Raw genomic sequence first — 17,788 nt, 5'->3', positions numbered from 1 at the left:
TGTTGCAGGCGATTTAGAAAAGTGTCCTCTCCATAAACAGACACTCTCACCTAGGACACTCTTCAGGAACACGCAGAGTTACCTAAGCTCTGTGTCACCCTCTTGACCTCACTGGCTAGACCCACAGGTACGACTAGTCGATACGTGTGAAGCCAGTTCGGTCTTTCGCATTTTATTGCTATGCCACGAATGCCTGACGGAGACCCAATTTCGGGTTTCAAATAAAGTTTTCCTTCTCCAGGACTCTGATGATTTTGAGCCAGGTTTATCCCTCGGTCGTCTTTTAGAACCCCCACGGAAAGAATAGGGGTGGTACTATTTATTCTACTGCGACACCACACGGCATACAAAAAAAAAACAATAATTATTGCATTACGATTTGATAGGAAAAGTATATAAGTGGACTTGAAACGGGTAATTTGTGAAGTCTCCACCTCCAAACAACGGACGGCTGACAAAAGTTCCATGGAGTTATTTGTCTTGTACATCTTTGGCGTACTCAAGTGGACTCAGACCGAACTCGACTCCCTGTACAGAAGTATTAGCACAACTATAACGCATCATCGCGTGCATCTCCCGAAATCGTCGGTAATTAGACTGTACATCCCGCGGAAGTATGGAGGTTGAGGTATGTTAAGGGCTAAGACCATGAATTGCCGTGAGGAGTGCAGCCAGCGTGCTAGAGTATGAAATGAGATGGAACAGCGCTATGCGTGGTTGTAGTATTTACAAACGTTTTAATTCTCGATATTCCTACGTAGCATAAATAATTCCAGCAAAATATATTCAAACATATATTTCTATTTTTTTTTAATTAAAACAGTAATATTCGTTTCTAATAACTGGGAACGTATATAATAATAATGAGAAATTTATCTTTAAAATAATTCCTCATCCAGGATGAAAATATCAGTCAAGCTTTAAGTCAATGGGCTTAAAATAAATGCGTTCAAAAATCCAACTCCATCGGCTATAAGCCAACAACATATTTCAAAAACACGTAACTCAATTTATGGCTCGTTTAAAATCACATATCCATTCCACCATTATAAAATGTTTCAGACAAAAGCTAAATCACTGCTACTCATGGCAATAACTCAATTTTATACAATAAGAAAAAATATATAAACTTTGTAATTTTAAGTTTTCTTATAAAATTTTCGTGGTACAATGTTAGTTACCCTACTCCTCCGAAACGGTTAGACTGATTTTTATGAAATTTTGTGTGCATATCTGGTAGGTCTGAAAATCGGCCAGCATCTATTTTCCATACCTCTAAGTTACAAGGGGGCGGGTGATTAAGGGGTTAATAAAACAACGTTTACAGCTAGTTTATATCTTGGTTAAATGCTCTCCAAATTTCGTTTTTGCAGGAACGAAGCAAGGCTATTTAACCATCGACTCGGGTTTCTGGGAAATTAGCTTTGAAAGTATAGGGTGTATCCGAGGAACGGGGTGTAAAGTTCCTAATCCACCGTTAAAAAGAGAGGATCCTCCAACCAAACGACTGTTGTGTCTAGTGGGCTACTGCCCCCCAACGGTTGTTGTCACTCGGACTACTTTAATATCGCGATGTAGGATACATATAGTTCATAATATGAAGATTAAATAGGTACATTGTACTGGCAATTTGAATGCATAAAAACTGGCCGTTTATACCAACATTAAGATAACGTTTGCTTGAAGCTTTTACTAAGTAATTACTAATAATTGCTTCTAGTGAAAACGTAAAATTGCTACAGCACTTCAGCAGCACTCAACTTAATCTCGCTTCCTCTCTTTTTAACCGACTTAAAATAATTATTTTTGCTCGCAAACGAAAAAAAATCGACTTTAATTACAGCGACAAGTGATACAACGTAAATAGATGAAAAAATAGGCAAGTAAATTCCCGTTATCACAGATTACTCAAAAAGCGTTCGTCAGATTTTGGTCAAATTTACATGAGACTATAAGACAAGTAACCTTTTAATTAAAAAAAGTTATCAAAGTTGGTACACCCAGTCAAATGTTTTGGGGTAACATACATCCTTTTTAGAAGTCGGTTAAAAAGTGACATCTATCGCCGAAAAGAAACAACACTTGCAACACTAATACCGCACACTGTTAAAGAATAAGTTATCACTACGTGCTCATAGATGGCGTAAAGATTTTTTATTGAATATAATTGTAATAAAATAAAAATATTTGCTTCTACTTAAAAATGTTAATAATCAAATTATATTATTAGTATAATTTTTATAAATAAAATTGTAAGATTTAGTAAAACCACAAACAATTTTTTACTAAAATGCTTAGGGCCTGTTTCACCTGCTGTGGATAATGCTATTTGACGGATGACAATATCCAACAGATAAAAGTTTTTGAATATTGATTCTATTTCACCATCGAATTGTACTATATTTATGATATATTTCTTTTTGCAAATATGTACCTAAAACTGGTACTTTATTAACTGAGGTGAAACAGGTTCTAATGACCTACTCTACCTACTGCTGTCACAGTTTTATCGTAACTTATTAGCAGGATACCCTTTACCGACAAGTGGTGAAACAGGCCTTTAGTGTCTATGACATCCCAAAATGGCAGCCCGTAGTAGTCATGTCGAATCGAGGTGTTATATTCTTTGTTTACCTTAAATTTATGTTTCTCCTTTATATTTTCTGATTTATATGTGACATAATAAAATGTTAATGGACACTCTAGACTTAAACAGTTGTTTGAATTTATACAAGTGTGTGATTTGACGTAAAACAAGTGATACCAGTCTCACCTTGTAAAGAGAAAATGGGGAACTGTTTTAGTAGCACGGGAGAAAAGGATTCCAAAAATAAAAATGAAAGGGTCAATCCTCATGAGGAAGATCCTAGACAATTTCAGACACCAGTTCCTACGCCCCCTCCGGATCCAATAAGATCTACGGTGAATCAGGGCCCAGATACAAGCGAGGTCCCTCCCACCCGAATATTTGTTGCCCTGTATGATTACGATGCAAGGACCGATGAGGACCTTAGTTTTAGAAAAGGGGAACATTTGGAAATCCTTAACGATACACAGGGAGACTGGTGGTTAGCTAGAAGCAAGAAAACCAAACATGAAGGCTACATTCCATCGAACTATGTCGCCCGCCTGCAATCTATTGAGGCCGAGCCGTAAGTAGTCGTATTTGTTTTATGCAATCGTTACAATAGTGAGCGGTTCCTGTCCGATTTCTTTTCCTTTGCATTATAAATGAGTAAGTACTGCAAGATTTAATTACTCACATTAGACATACCTAGTTATTTCTAAAACGAACTATAAATTTACTATAATCAAACTCAAATTCAATATCAATGAAAACATTGTTTGCTAAAGTTACAAATACTTAAAATGACATAGTTTTAATTGTTTTAAAAAAAGTTGTATTCATAATTTTTATATCGTTATGATTTTTTTCTAATTGACATGTCTTTGATTTTAAAAGGAAGTATGAATCATTAAGTTTAAAGTGAAAGCAATGTATCTGCACATATTACAATGCACTTTAGACTGATAGAGTGTGAACTCAAATAGAAAGGTGATCTGAATACCCTGAAATATGTTATTACTGTCACTTAAATGTACCACATACATTTTTACATTAACTTAAAATGCACACTTTGTCTTGATTATAGACAATATTATAATGTTTCTAACAAATGCATAGATATTTTTATTTGATACTTACATACATACTGTTGTATAACTTTATTGTTTACTTTTGTTTATCTTAAAAGAGTTAAGAGTAAATGATATATATTTCTTTTTAAAATATTTACACAAGAAACTAAATTTTATCTCATATTTTTCGATTACTTTAAATTAATAGCTGTAAACATTTGTAGCCTAATTTCAAGAACTTGGAACCCACTATCTTTTCATAATTCTTTTTATAATTATCGGACTAAATTGTTATACAATTTTCTATTATATAGGTACTATCTGACCTGACGAACTTATGAAGTGGCTTATATTTTTTTTTTTTCTTAAATATAAGCATTGCGTATATCAAAATAAAATATAGCCCATCTTTCAAGTTGGATCAAACTGCACATGGTGTGCAAATTTGATTAAAATCCGTTAAGTAGTTTAAGAGTCCATCTTGGACAAACAACGTGACACGTAATTTATAAATAGGTACTAGCTGACCCGGCAAACGTTGTTTTGCCAATAAACTATCTCCTATAAGTGTGCAGGGATTTACTTATAATCGAAAGCGTTATAGACAATGAAAGTATGCTTTATTTAGTGCACAGAAAAATTAAAATAATATGTATAACAGTCACTGCTATGATCGATACACAAATAAAACCAAAAAAAAATTTGGCAAAAACGGTATAGTGAGTAAGACAGGAGACCGGCTTCACTCTCATCCCTACTCTGTGATGTTTGCTGGATGAGAGATGACAACAGTAGACATCTAGCGGGGATAACTGATCGATTGATAGTTGATCAGTTATCGCAAAGGCGAAGGCAGGAGATCAAATTGAATTGAGTAAAAAATCACATTAAAAGGAAATTACTAAAAATAATAAAAAATAAAAATTGCGATGGAAAATAGGGGTTGATCGTAGAGAGGTTGAAAATTTAGGGTTGTATGCATTTTTTAATGTTGTATCATAAAAAAATAAATAATTTATCTAAAATAAAAAAAAGATTACGGGTGGACTACCCTTAACATTTAAGGGGATGAAAAAAAAAATGTTGTTAGATTCTCAGACCACACACAAAATTTCATGAGAATCGGTCAAGCCGTTTCAGAGGAGTTTAACTACAAACACCGCGACACGAGAATTTTATATATTAGATATTAAGATTAGTAAAACATCATTCAAAAATTAGGTTAAATACTCCTTACTTCGGAAACTCTAAAAGCCATTTTGAGTTAATTCCTTACATAATTGGGGATGGTTACTTTTATGGAATATCATGATACGAGCAATAATTCGATAAATTACCCGAAAATCATGTCTTATATAAAACGGTAATAATGGTATAATAATGATATAATTTATTTTTACAAAATGATCCAAATAATAATTTTAGAATATTTAGGTATAACTTTATTTTACTGTACGTAATTGTTTATATAACAATTGTAAAAAAATTATAACTCCTAAACTGTTTAAAATTATTACTTTTTACATGTAAGGAAGTATGTAGGATGTATGCATGATTATCAAGGAGAGTAAAGTATAAAGTAAGTTCTAAAAAGAGAAATAACTCAAACATAATTAAATTTAAAGCAATAACTTTATATTGTACTTTTGATTTATATTCAACTGACAAAGTAACTAAAATGACTCTCTAGGTATTTCGTTTATATAAATAGTTATTTAAAATCCCTTCTCCTACATGGAGAAAGAGGCTTATGTCTAGCTAAATCAATCAATTAATTGATATACTTAATTTAAATGAGTACCTGTTATAGGTTTGTGAGAGCTCAAAAATATTCAAACAGTTATGTTTGAATATTTTTATATACATATTAAAAATACGTATGAATATGTGGAAAATTCTATAATTCTATGCTATTTTAAAAAAGTAATCAGTTGTAAGCACAATAATTTACTTCAGAAAATTGTTGCTTTGATAAATAAATATTTTTAATCTATCATGTTGTAGCCCAAATCCAAATTGAATAGTGTTTTTCTGTATGCTTATAAAAATAATACAAACAAATATTCTTAATTTCTATAAATTAAAAGGTTTTGTGAGATTGTCTTGATGATACCTACTAAATTTTATAGATATTTAAAACTTTTAGACACATTAAGAATTTTAATAAAACTAGTGGTCGCCCAGTGATCGAAATTTAAAAAAAAAAAACTATAAGTGTGCGAAATTTCATACTCCTCTGTCCACGCAGTTTTCGTGAAAAGTGTACAAAGCTTTTACTTCACTTATTAATATATATAGATTATACTAACAAGTGAAAGATGGTAATTTAATTCAATTTTCATTGGTCTACAAATAATAAATATATACTTGTTTTAAAAATATAAATGATTTAATTTCTCTAATTTTTTTTTTTTTTTTTTTTGAGATTGTCACTACTCAGAATTATACCAAGTTCTTTAGATTCTAAAATTTCAATGACCCATTAAGTTTTTTAATAAAATTATATGAATAAGTTAGATAGACTATCATGACTCATAGTATTATTTCTTATAGGCTTCTTGAAAACAGACTTTTTAATCAAACAAAAAATTATATATCTAGTCCGACAATGGGCTAGATTAAAATAAAAGAAACATTACTGATAAAGTTATCTTCCTAATTTTCATAACTACAATACAAAATTATAAAAGTCAACCACTATTTCAACATAAATTCTGTACAAGTAAATTGTCCACTTAGAGCACTAAAGAATATATTACTTATAAATATTTATTGAGTCATGTGATTTCTGCATAGAAACCCAAAAATCTTTTTTAGCTTTGATAAATAAAAAGAACATAGAATATTATAAAAAATTTAAATAATGCAGTTGGGATCAAGAGTACAGTATGATGATTCTTATACTTCAATATATTTTAGGTATTGTTGTATTGAATTCAAATACCATAAACTCTTCACGAGGTTCACGGATAAAATTTTGTTACATATTAAAAATAAAGTACTACTTTAAAAAATAGTTTATAACCTACTTTCTTAACCAATTTTTTCTTACATATGCATAAACGTAAAGGATAAGTTACTTTAATGATAACTAGCATTTTTCCTATTTTTCCCGTTTGTCATTGCCGTTTCTCTTGTCAGCCTTTTATGTAATGTGTATTGAAAATATCATATGCATCATTTGTGCTTCCTGTTAATGTTTTTCATTTCTAATGTTTACTGAGCCCCAAATGAAAAGTTAAAACTATCAAATTTTTACTAGTATTTATGAGTATGTATATATTATACATATATACTAGAAGTTTATATTGTTTTGTCAAAAGTTAATAGTATTTTTTTTTTGTCTTAAAATCTTCCGTGGGCCTTAAGAAACACAAAAAAATAAATTAGCCGAGTAGGGTACTTTCAGTAGTGAAAAAGAAATTATAAAATTTGATAAAAATTAAAATTTATGTCGAAATACACTTAAATATTCTGATTTGGAATCATAAAAGCACATTATTGTTTTATTATATTGAAATTAAAAGTCGTATATTTTAATCCGTATATAACGTGACCGCAAACACGACCCGCCATGGTATGACGTCATACGGACAATAACAAAGTTCTGTCAGAGCTGTAAACAGCTAGGTACATATCTATCAACTTTAACTTCAAGGAGTAATACTTGTGTTCTTTCGTTAGTGCATTTCATTTGTACTTATTTATTTATTTAAATGCAAAAAGGTTTTGTAAAATCAGATAGTACGAATCTGCCAAAAATTGATTCAATAATGGTTGCAAAGTTTTTTGCATGTAACCCGGACTTTGTTCTGCCGAATTTCGGAATGTTAAAACCTCTTTGTATTTAAGTACTACTTGTTATATTATACTATTTTTTTTTTTGTTATGTAGGTATACCTAATATGAAAAATAATGATAGAAAACATAACCTAACACAGGTTATGTTTTAATCCTTATGTTATTGCCAAATTAAGACTTAATAGTTTTTTTTTATGCTAGTATTTGTACAACTAGACACTACACACCAACGATAGCTATTGTACTTCATTATTTTACAGAAAAACACCAAATATTTGTAGATGTTAACGTTGAACGACAAAGATTATATGTATAAGGGATCTTACATACGTCATACACGACTTTTGTTATTAACCATATTACGTCACCAAAATGGCTGATAGCGTTTTCGCGGAAATAAAAAATGTTTAAAATTTAATTTAATTTTATGGCATGAAAGCCTGTTTGTTTTGCCGAAATATATTTTTTTGGCTTTTTATTGGAAAATCAACATTATGAAGTACTTTTTCAAACATCGTGGAATACCCTATTGGTCGAGCCATTCTCGAGTTATGCGCTTAGCAACATTCGTTTTTATTTATATAGATTTAAACCATAGTCTTTCCTACTCGAGTAATGGTGTTTTTTTTATATATAGGATATAATGAAGTCTTTCTAATTTTAATTTCAAGTGTACCAATATAGGCACAATTATTATAACATTTTAATAAAGTAATTTAATGTCAGAAATATTCCATGAATTTAATAAAAGCGAAATTGCTAAAGCTCAGCACAAACATGTTCAGAGTATATAAATGGGCTAAGTGCTTCCATTTCACCCGAGTTCTTATAACAGATTTAAAATCCTTTTCGTGGAATCCTAAATAATTAAAAAAATAAAATTTAAGTATTCTAGGTAACTCCTTATATCCTCTATTATATCCATAATTTTTGTTAAGCTTAACTTACTTACCTTAAAGTAAAAAAAAAACCTTTCATAACTAAAAACAAGCTGGTCACTCCTGCGCTGTTTTTTTTTTTTTTTCGAATTGAAGAGTGCTGTTGGCCCTAGCGGCCTTTACAGCGTCACCGGTGAGAGGGGCCGGGCACTTAGGCAAGCCGGCCGCGAAGGAAGAATGGGAGCCCTCTGGGAGGGCTCGGGGGGGAAAAACGCCCGCCCTAAGGGTGTCTCCTAGCGAGATCGCACCTCGGCTTAGAGCGTCGTCGGAGTGGAGGAGGCGCTATGCGGAGCGCTGAGACGGCTTACGGACGGTCAGCTACGCGCCTAGGCGCGTGCGAGCCGTCAGAACGCGGGGACCTCGCCCTCGCCGGCGGGGGCGGTGTGTGTGTGTCTTGTGTGTGGTGTATATGGCGTTAAGTCAGTCAGGCGGTAGACGTCAAACCTTCCGCACGCATAAGGACTTGCTACTCGCAAAGTACACAACCAACGTTCCTCAAAGTTTACCAAATATAATATTACAATATGTTTACCTGTAAGCGCTGTGATGTTGAAGCAAGAGATGGTGTTATGTGCTCATTGTGTGAAGGTCGTTTCGATTTCCCATGTTCGGGTATATCTGAAGCGGGTTGGAGAAAGTTGGGCGAAGAAAGAAGAAGCACTTGGAAATGCAACCCCTGCAGGAGCCAAGCAACTGCTAGTCCGCGCACCAATACTTCCAGGGCAGACATGGATAGCATCTTATCAGAGCTGAAGAGATTGTCTACTAAAGTGGAGGTACTCCCAGCTTTATTGGATAACGTAAGGGCTATACAGAATGAGCTTATAGAATTAAAGACCATATCAGCCGAGTTCTCAGAGTTGAAGTCTTCGGTGGAGTTCGTGCATCATTCTGTGGAGACCTTGACAAATAGAGTATCAAGCGTGGAGTTAGAAATTGCTTCAATTAAATCTACAAAAGATGACATTGCCGTTTTAAAGAAGCGATGCGATCATCTAGAAATGCTGCAACGCGAGAGTGATCAAAGATGTCGCATGAACAACATCGAAATTAAGGGGGTGCCAGCCTCCAACGGTGAAGACTTGTTCGAATTAATGAACAAGCTAGGGGATACCATCAATTATCGCATACCCAAAGAACAGATTAATTATATCGCCAGAGTGCCCATGAGAGGCGACAGTCAGCACAAAAACATAATATGCTCAATACATAACAATTATATCAAAAATAATTTCGTAGCTGCAGCGAAAAAATACAAAGGTGGTATAAACACGAGCATACTGGGACTTGGCAAGGATGGCGGCAAGATATACATAAACGACCACCTGACCATCGAAAATAAAACATTGCTCAACAAAACCAAATCATTTGCGAAGGAAAGAGGCTTCGAATACGTGTGGGTGACCGGATGTAAAATATTTCTTCGGAAAAACCATACCTCACCCAAGCATCACATAAAAACGGAACAAGACTTGAAGAAGTTTTTTTAATAATAAATCCGTATCGACCCTACGGCAACAACTATAATCAAATTAAATTACAAATTTTGGGAACCACAGGTATTTGTTTTTTATGCATGTTTACTGCTCGCCGGCCCTTTGTTTGTTCTTTGCTCGGATTCAACCGATTGACATCAGCTTATACATACAACTATAAACGCTATCTGCATGATCATAAAAAATATATTAGCTTGAACGCAATAATGGCTGTTGACTTAAATCAACTTATTTTTATTATTAAATTTGTTAATATACTTATTCTATATTATGAACTCAATTCAGTACAAATTAGTGTTCAAAATTGCTCGTTTCGGCTACCTTGCTTAACTTTTTATAATTTACTATTTCTTTCGCTATTGATTTACCTTATAACGTATATTATTTATATCATTCAAACGATATTTACAATGTGTTATGATGGCGCCTCTTAGCGTTTATTATCAGAATGTGCGGGGATTACGGACTAAAACAGCTGTTTTCTTTAGAAATGTGTGCATTAGTAACTTTGATATTATTTGTTTGACGGAGACCTGGCTTATTGACGGTATTGGCGACAGTGAGTTGTTCGACGATAGATATTCAGTATGGAGACGTGATCGGAATTACGTAAGTACTAATCAAACAATGGGAGGGGGTGTTTTAATCGCTGTGCGTCGGGAACTGATTGCAACACACAGGTGTGATTGGTATTCATCTGCCGAGGATATATGGGTGACCTTAACATTACATCAGAAAAAACCCAGGATATCCTACAAGATGCACATAGGTGTCGTATATATTTGCTCTCAAAATTTAGGCAATTCTCTGAGGGAACAATTTGTTAATTTTTCTGATAATGTAATGGACATTGTCCTCAGACACCCCGCGGACAAATTTTTAATTTTAGGAGATTTTAATCAGCCGAATATAATGTGGCTGCCGGGAGATCAAAATGCTTTATTACCTACTAACATACAAGGTACAAGTCAGATTAACGTGTTAGATACATTCAGGGTTTGCAATTTGTCACAATATAATCATCTCAGTAGTGGCAGCGGTAGTATATTAGACTGGGTGCTGTCTAACAGTGAAGTTGAAGTGGATCACTGCAGTGATCCTTTGGTTCCCGAAGATGTACACCATAGAGCTATATCCTTATCGGTAAATTTTTTTCAACTACAAAAGCTTCCCATTTGTTCCAGTATGAAGTATATCTATCATAAGGCTGACTACACTGCTATTGAAAAAGAAATTAATACTTATGACTGGGACACTGAGTTGCGTTGTAGATCGTTTGGCGACGCCGTGGTGTTTTTCTACGATATTATTAATAAACTGAAGAACACCTACGTCCCAACCAGGTCTGCTGTGGCAGTTTGTAGATATCCCCCTTGGTATAATAAACCGTTAATGAAGATTCTTAAAGAAAAAGCTAAATCACACAAAAAGTTCAAAAAATATGGTAACTTATCTGATCAACTTTCCTTCATTACACTGCGACAGCGTGCCAGGGAATTAGAGAAAAGTATGTTTGATGAATATATGTCAAAAATTGAGTCGGATATTTCTGAGAACCCACGAGCTTTTTGGCGATATATTAAATATAAAAATCAGTCACATTCTTATCCCTCTGTACTAAAATATAAGGGACAGTCATCGGAAAATGGGGAAGACATATGCAATCTGTTCTCGGAATATTTTTATTCTAACTTTCAACACTCCGATCCTCAAGATACTAACGTGACCGCTGGTTTACAAGAGTCCCAGCTGACTCATAATTATTGTTATGGGAATAACTCAGGTATAGGCTCGATAGAAATACAAAAAGCCGAAGTGTTTAAGTTATTAAAACAGGTTGACCTGAATAAATCTGCAGGACCCGACAATATTCCACCAATCTTCATATTTAAATGTTCTAAATCTCTAACTGTTCCTATTACGATCCTTTTTGAACGGTCTCTCATTGAGGGAGAAGTACCTGCGATTTGGAAGTCGGCATATATAACTCCAATACACAAAAAAGGTCCGAGAGATGAGGTGGAGAACTATAGACCTATCTCCAAGCTGTGTGTATTCGCTAAAATACTCGAAAAAATTATTTACAGGCAACTCTATTCGGCTATTAGACTTAACTTTGGTGAGCATCAACACGGTTTTCTTGGTGGTCGCTCCACCACATCAAATCTTATAGTTTGCAGCGATTTTATATCGGAACATATGTCACAACGATTCCAGGTAGACGTTATATACACAGATTACAGCAAGTGTTTCGATAGAATAGATCATCTTATTCTCAGACAGAAACTATTACATATGGGTATATGCGGTAATCTGTACAGATGGTTTTCATCATATGTTGAGAACAGAAGTCAAGTTGTCGTTCTTAACGGTTACTCGTCGACGAGGTCTTTGTGTATCCCTTCAGGAATTCCACAGGGGTCCTTGCTAGGACCTCTGTTATTTAATATATTTATAAACGATGTCATATCCTGTTTTCGTACGTCAAAAATACTTTTGTATGCAGACGATATGAAAATACTTCGTAAAATATGTTCATATGAGGATACTATAGACCTGCAAGACGATCTGGATCGGTTCCGAATTTACTGTACAAAAAACAAACTGGACTTGAACATCTCAAAATGCTATGTTTGTACTTTTACACGCAAGCCTAAACCAATAATTTGCCAATACACATTATCTGGTATCGCAATTACTAGAGGTAACGCTATCAGAGATCTTGGGGTAACATTCGACTCAAAGCTCTTATTTGATGCACACATTTCAAACATAGTTAGTAAGGCAAATAAGGCACTAGGATTCATCATTAGGTCATCAAAAGATTTTAAAAACATTAAAACAATCAAAATTTTATATTGCGCTTTTGTCCGTAGTCACCTCGAATACGCTTCTCAGGTGTGGAACCCCAATTACGACATATATATCTCACGTTTAGAAAATATTCAAAAAAAGTTCTTAAGGTTCATACAATATCGTTCCAAAACATATTCGCCGGACTATTTCAGCCGATGCCGAAAGTTTCACTTACTTCCTTTGCGACAGCGTAGAATAATAGCGGATATTGCCTTTTTATTTAAAATTGCAAATGGGTCGACGGATGTAGCCGAGCTGGTGAGCAAAATTGGACTGTGCGTACCATCAGCTCAATTACGAAAACATGATCTTCTTTACACTCCTGCCACCCGTAGTATCTATAGGCAGAATTCATTCATGATCAGAGCTTGTCGGTTGTTCAATGCGGTGTGCCGGAGGGTCGATATTGATATATTTAGCACAACTGTGACAAGACTAAAAAGAGCGTTGTGTATCGATTTTTTCGCAAATCAACGGTAGTATATTTATTTCAGAAGTGGTGTGTTCTTGGCCGTTGTGTTGAGTTGTTTGCGTGGTTATTGTTTTCGATCTTATATTAAATTGATTTTTTTCCATATGTCCACCATACTATTTGCGAAAACTTGTAATTGGCCGTAACTTGATCATTGTTTTTTTTTTATATTTGTAATTTAGCTGTAAGTTTTCAAAATTTGAAAATAAAATAAAATAAAATAAAATAAAATTAAGCGCCGTGATCCTATCGTCAGGGTCGGTTAAGGCGTGCATGGGACGCCTTTGTACGGTCTGTAAGTTACCTCTACCTACGTATTTGCAAGCCTCTGCTACAAGAGGATTTGGGTGACTGCGCGCTCTCTCAAAATACGCTGTAGCGAGTATTTTGAGGTGCTTCGCGATTGAATCGATCTTAAGGTCGCGATGTAAGTCGACATTACGCACGTACCACGGCGAGTACGTGGCAGTGCGCAGAAACTTGTTCTGAATGATTTGGAGCCTATGGATGAGGGTTGGCGCCACATGAGCGAAGACGGGGCACGCGTAGGTCATAATAGGTCGTATGCAGGCCTTGTATAATGTCGTCTTATTTCTAAGAGACATTTTACTCCTCCCGCATAGCAGCGTGTGCAATCGACCTAGTACGAACGCTGCCCTGTTTCGGACCCGGTTGATGTGGGCTTTGAACGAAAGTTTACTGTCGAGAATGACACCTAGGTACTTTGTTTCCTTTAGCCAAGGAATCGGAGTGCCGAACAGGGTAATGGTCCCGGGTCGACCTTTCGTCCAGAAGACGCGTCTGGTGTGCTTAACAAAGTGCACTGCTGCACTCTTTTCGGGGTTTACTTCGATTCTCCATTTCCTAAACCACTCGCCGAGGGCGGTGGCCGCGGATTGGAGTCGAGAAGTTATAGCCTCGACGGAGGTGCCGGTCGTGAAAATGGCCGTGTCATCGGCGAATAGGGCCAGCTTGGTGGCTTTATTTTTTGGAATCGGGATGTCATTCGTGTACAACGAATACAGAAGCGGTGAAAGCACCGAGCCCTGAGGGACTTCGGCGCGAATAGGACGGGGCGAAGACAGAGTGCCGTCAACCCGATATCTGAAGGTACGATTTGACAAGAAGTCTCGTATGATGCGCACGAGATTATCTGGCAGCTCTAGTTGATAGAGCTTGTATATCAAGCCGTTATGCCAGACTTTGTCGAATGCCTTAGCGACATCGAAGAATAGAGCCCCCGTGGTGTGAGTACGGGATGTGGCGAAACCTTTTAGGATGTGCTCCGTTAAGCGGTGCACCTGGTGGACTGAGGAGTGATGGGCTCGAAACCCGAATTGCTCGTCAATGAGCGGAGTACGCATTTGTTGCGTGGCGGCCTTGAGGCAGGTGTGAATGATTTTCTCGTACACCTTACCGAGGGTGTTGAGAAGACTAATAGGTCTATAGCTCGAAGGGAGGTTCCTGGGTTTTCCAGGTTTGGGAATTCCTATCACGGTCGCCTCTTTCCACTGATCGGGGAACGAGCAACCGGCCAGAAGGGCGTTATAAATCATGACGAGCAGCATGATAAGCTGCTGCGCTGTTACTATCCACTCTAATTAATTGTGCGCTTACATTTTACAAATTTTGCCAAACATTCGCGCAGACAATACAAATGAAATTATTAAAAACACGCTCGATATTAGTTTGTAAAGTTTTTCGAATAAGACTTACCTACATTACAAGTTCGATATCCAAACGTGCGTACGCGGTCTAAGACTTACGTCATAGATGGAAAAAATTCGGAATATTTAAATTACTAATCTAGGTATATTAATTAAAATGAATCGCTTACTGTTTTGCTAAGTGAAAAAAAAAACCCGAAAACGACTGGACTGTTTTATATTTTTCAGCTAGTTCTATATAAAATTTAACTGTAAATTTTATATAATCACGCTTTCATACTATTGCTATAAACGTCTCAAACTTCGTTCATATTAAAAGTTCTTACAATAATTCATTTCAGCCTATTGCAATCCACTGCCGAACATAGGCCTCCCCAAGCTCGCGCCAGACAACTTAAAATAATTGCCAATGTTTAATACCGAATTGTGTAATCGTTCCACTGATCGTTGTCACATTTGCTTTATTAAAAATCTGCAGGCGAAAGTAGACACACTAAAACAGTTCGGACAGCTGACAAATTGTTATTGAAAACACATTCTTGCTTATTAAAAATAATAATATACGTAACATATTAGTTTTAAATTTTGTCAAGTGATTGTCAATTATCGACAAGAGACTTTCACGACACGTGTTTAATTTCCAGTTTAATTTTCTCACATTCCCAATGCCTTAGATCTTTATTTTTTTTTTTTACGAAATTACAAACAATCTTTATAACTGATAAAAATAAAGAAGATGCATTGTAACTACATTGTAAATACATTTTAAGAATATGGTCTTCATTTGACATTGATATTTCGAGGCACATTTGCTGGGATTATATTAAGTTAAATCAACTCACGTCATACTTTTCGTATAATATGGCGCTTTAGCTCAACGCTTATTGATACCTGATGATCTGATTGAGCCTGACTTATTTTCTAGTCGAGTACTTGCGCCTCTATGTGTCAATTTTAGTAAAATATTTCTTCGATCTTTCATCTGAGCTTCATAATGTAATACAACAAATAGAACATTATAAGCAGTGTGTAAAATTAGTAACGAATTGAATACCTGCAACGATTTTTGTTTTAATAAATTGAGTTGAATGATTAATTTACATAATAATTACAAAAACGATAAAATAAAATGCCATCACCGGTATTCACTCATAGACAGTTACATACGACATATGTTGCCCTTTCCAGAGTTCGAGATTTAGGTTCAAAAATTTAACTACACACACCGGCATATTTAGCGGAACATAAAATAAAGGTTTGATGTCAGTATCATATAAGCTTGCTGGCTGGTTTATACGTCATTTAATTTAAAAAGAAATATTTTCAAATTAAGAAAACAACTGAACATCACATTTTATGCAATTGTTTTAATTTTATTCAAATACACCTTATCTGGAGCGAACTTCGAGTATTTCTTCCTTCTGAGTTTGATTTAAAATTTCATTGAAATACTGTTTTTTGTTAGTTTTTTTTTTTTTAATTGCGTATCTTTTTGGAGTTGAGGACTGAATTATTCCTGACTTAGCCCCAACGGAGATTGCCAGGGCACTCGAAATGCGAAGAAATGGTCAAACCTACAGAGTGATATCCAGAGATCTTCGTGGACCAGTTTCAACGATCCATCGCAGTAGGTATCCAACGGTTCAGGGAGACTGGTACTTATGTGAGAAGAGCAGGACAAGGCAGAAAAAGACGCACTTCCAGTAGGGATCGTTTCATTCGGCTTCGTGTACGTAGGAATCCCCGTTTGACAGCCGTCCAAACCCGACATGAGTTAGAAGCAGTGCGGGGTGTAACCGTAAGTGAGCGTACGGTACAAAGAAGGTTCGAAGAAGCTGGTTTGGGTTCATTTGTGCCCGCCAAGGCTCCAAGGCTCGAGGTAAATCATCGTAGAAACAGGTTAACTTTTACTCAGGAACATCAACTTTGGAACGCGGACCAATGGAGTAAGGTATAGTTTAGTGATGAGTGCAGAATTCTCTTAAATCAAATTGACGGCAGGCAAAGAATATACAGACGCAAAGGAGAACGATACATTCAGATAAATTTTGAAACTACAGTTGCATACGGTGGTGGATCAATAATGGTTTGGGCGGGCATTTGTTTGGGAGCTCGCACAGACTTGGTAGTGATTGACAGAGGGAGTCTGACTGCAGACCGCTATATCAGAGAAGTTTTAGAAGAAAATGTCGTACCGTTTGCCCCATGTATCGGTGACGATTTTGTTTTTATGCAGGATAATGCTCGGCCGCATACCGCTCGGGTAACTCAAGATTATCTTAATGATATGAATATCACTGTTATAGAGCACGTTTGGGACTTGCTGAAAAGAAAAGTTAAGTACAGAATTTCAGCTCCTGCCAACGTGGGTGAACTGCGAATCGCCGTAGTTGAGGAATGGCGGAGACTATCCCAGGAGACCATCGATAACATCATTCTTAGTATGTCTAGACGGGTAGAAACTTTAATAAGAGCACGTGGAGGAAATATGCGATATTAATCACCATTTTTCTAATTTAATTAATTGTTATTTTAATATTAATTTTCACTTTTCCCGGTTACATGAAAAGTTCAAATATGATGATGTTCAGCTATGATTATTGCTTATGATTTTTATACAATAGTTGGCACCGTAAAACTTATGAGTATACATGTCTGTTATCATTTAAACGATAGAGCAAAAATAAAAAAAAAAGCGATACAACACGTTTCGCTCATCCAAATAACTATGACGCAACTGTAAATTTTTAAGTTGTGGTGCAATAAATTTTATTAGATAACCATGTTTTTAAAAATAAAAATCACAATACTCTAATTTAATTATTACGGTGAAATGTAATGCTTGTGTTATGGATATCTCGATGTGGTAAGAGATACCAGAGACCGATCCGTTCACACGGATTTTCCAACCATCGACGA

The 17,788-nt window shown here is 35.4% G+C and overlaps 1 protein-coding gene across 1 annotated transcript in view; it reads left to right on the top strand.

Annotated features, from left to right (window-relative positions):
• The first annotated feature begins 2,568 nt into the window (after positions 1-2,568).
• The window catches only part of LOC123661557 (tyrosine-protein kinase Src42A), an 80,111-nt gene continuing 64,891 nt past the window's right edge, over positions 2,569-17,788 (top strand). The window contains exon 1 of the mRNA XM_045596514.1: positions 2,569-3,152. Coding sequence (XP_045452470.1) covers positions 2,788-3,152 — 365 coding nt within the window. The 5' untranslated portion in view covers positions 2,569-2,787. The remainder of the gene's footprint in view (positions 3,153-17,788) is intronic.

Source organism: Melitaea cinxia, chromosome 17, assembly GCF_905220565.1.
Source record: "Melitaea cinxia chromosome 17, ilMelCinx1.1, whole genome shotgun sequence".
Lineage (NCBI taxonomy): Eukaryota > Metazoa > Arthropoda > Insecta > Lepidoptera > Nymphalidae > Melitaea > Melitaea cinxia.
Note: the sequence above shows the minus strand (reverse complement) of the source record. Positions and strands in the feature narration are given on the sequence as shown.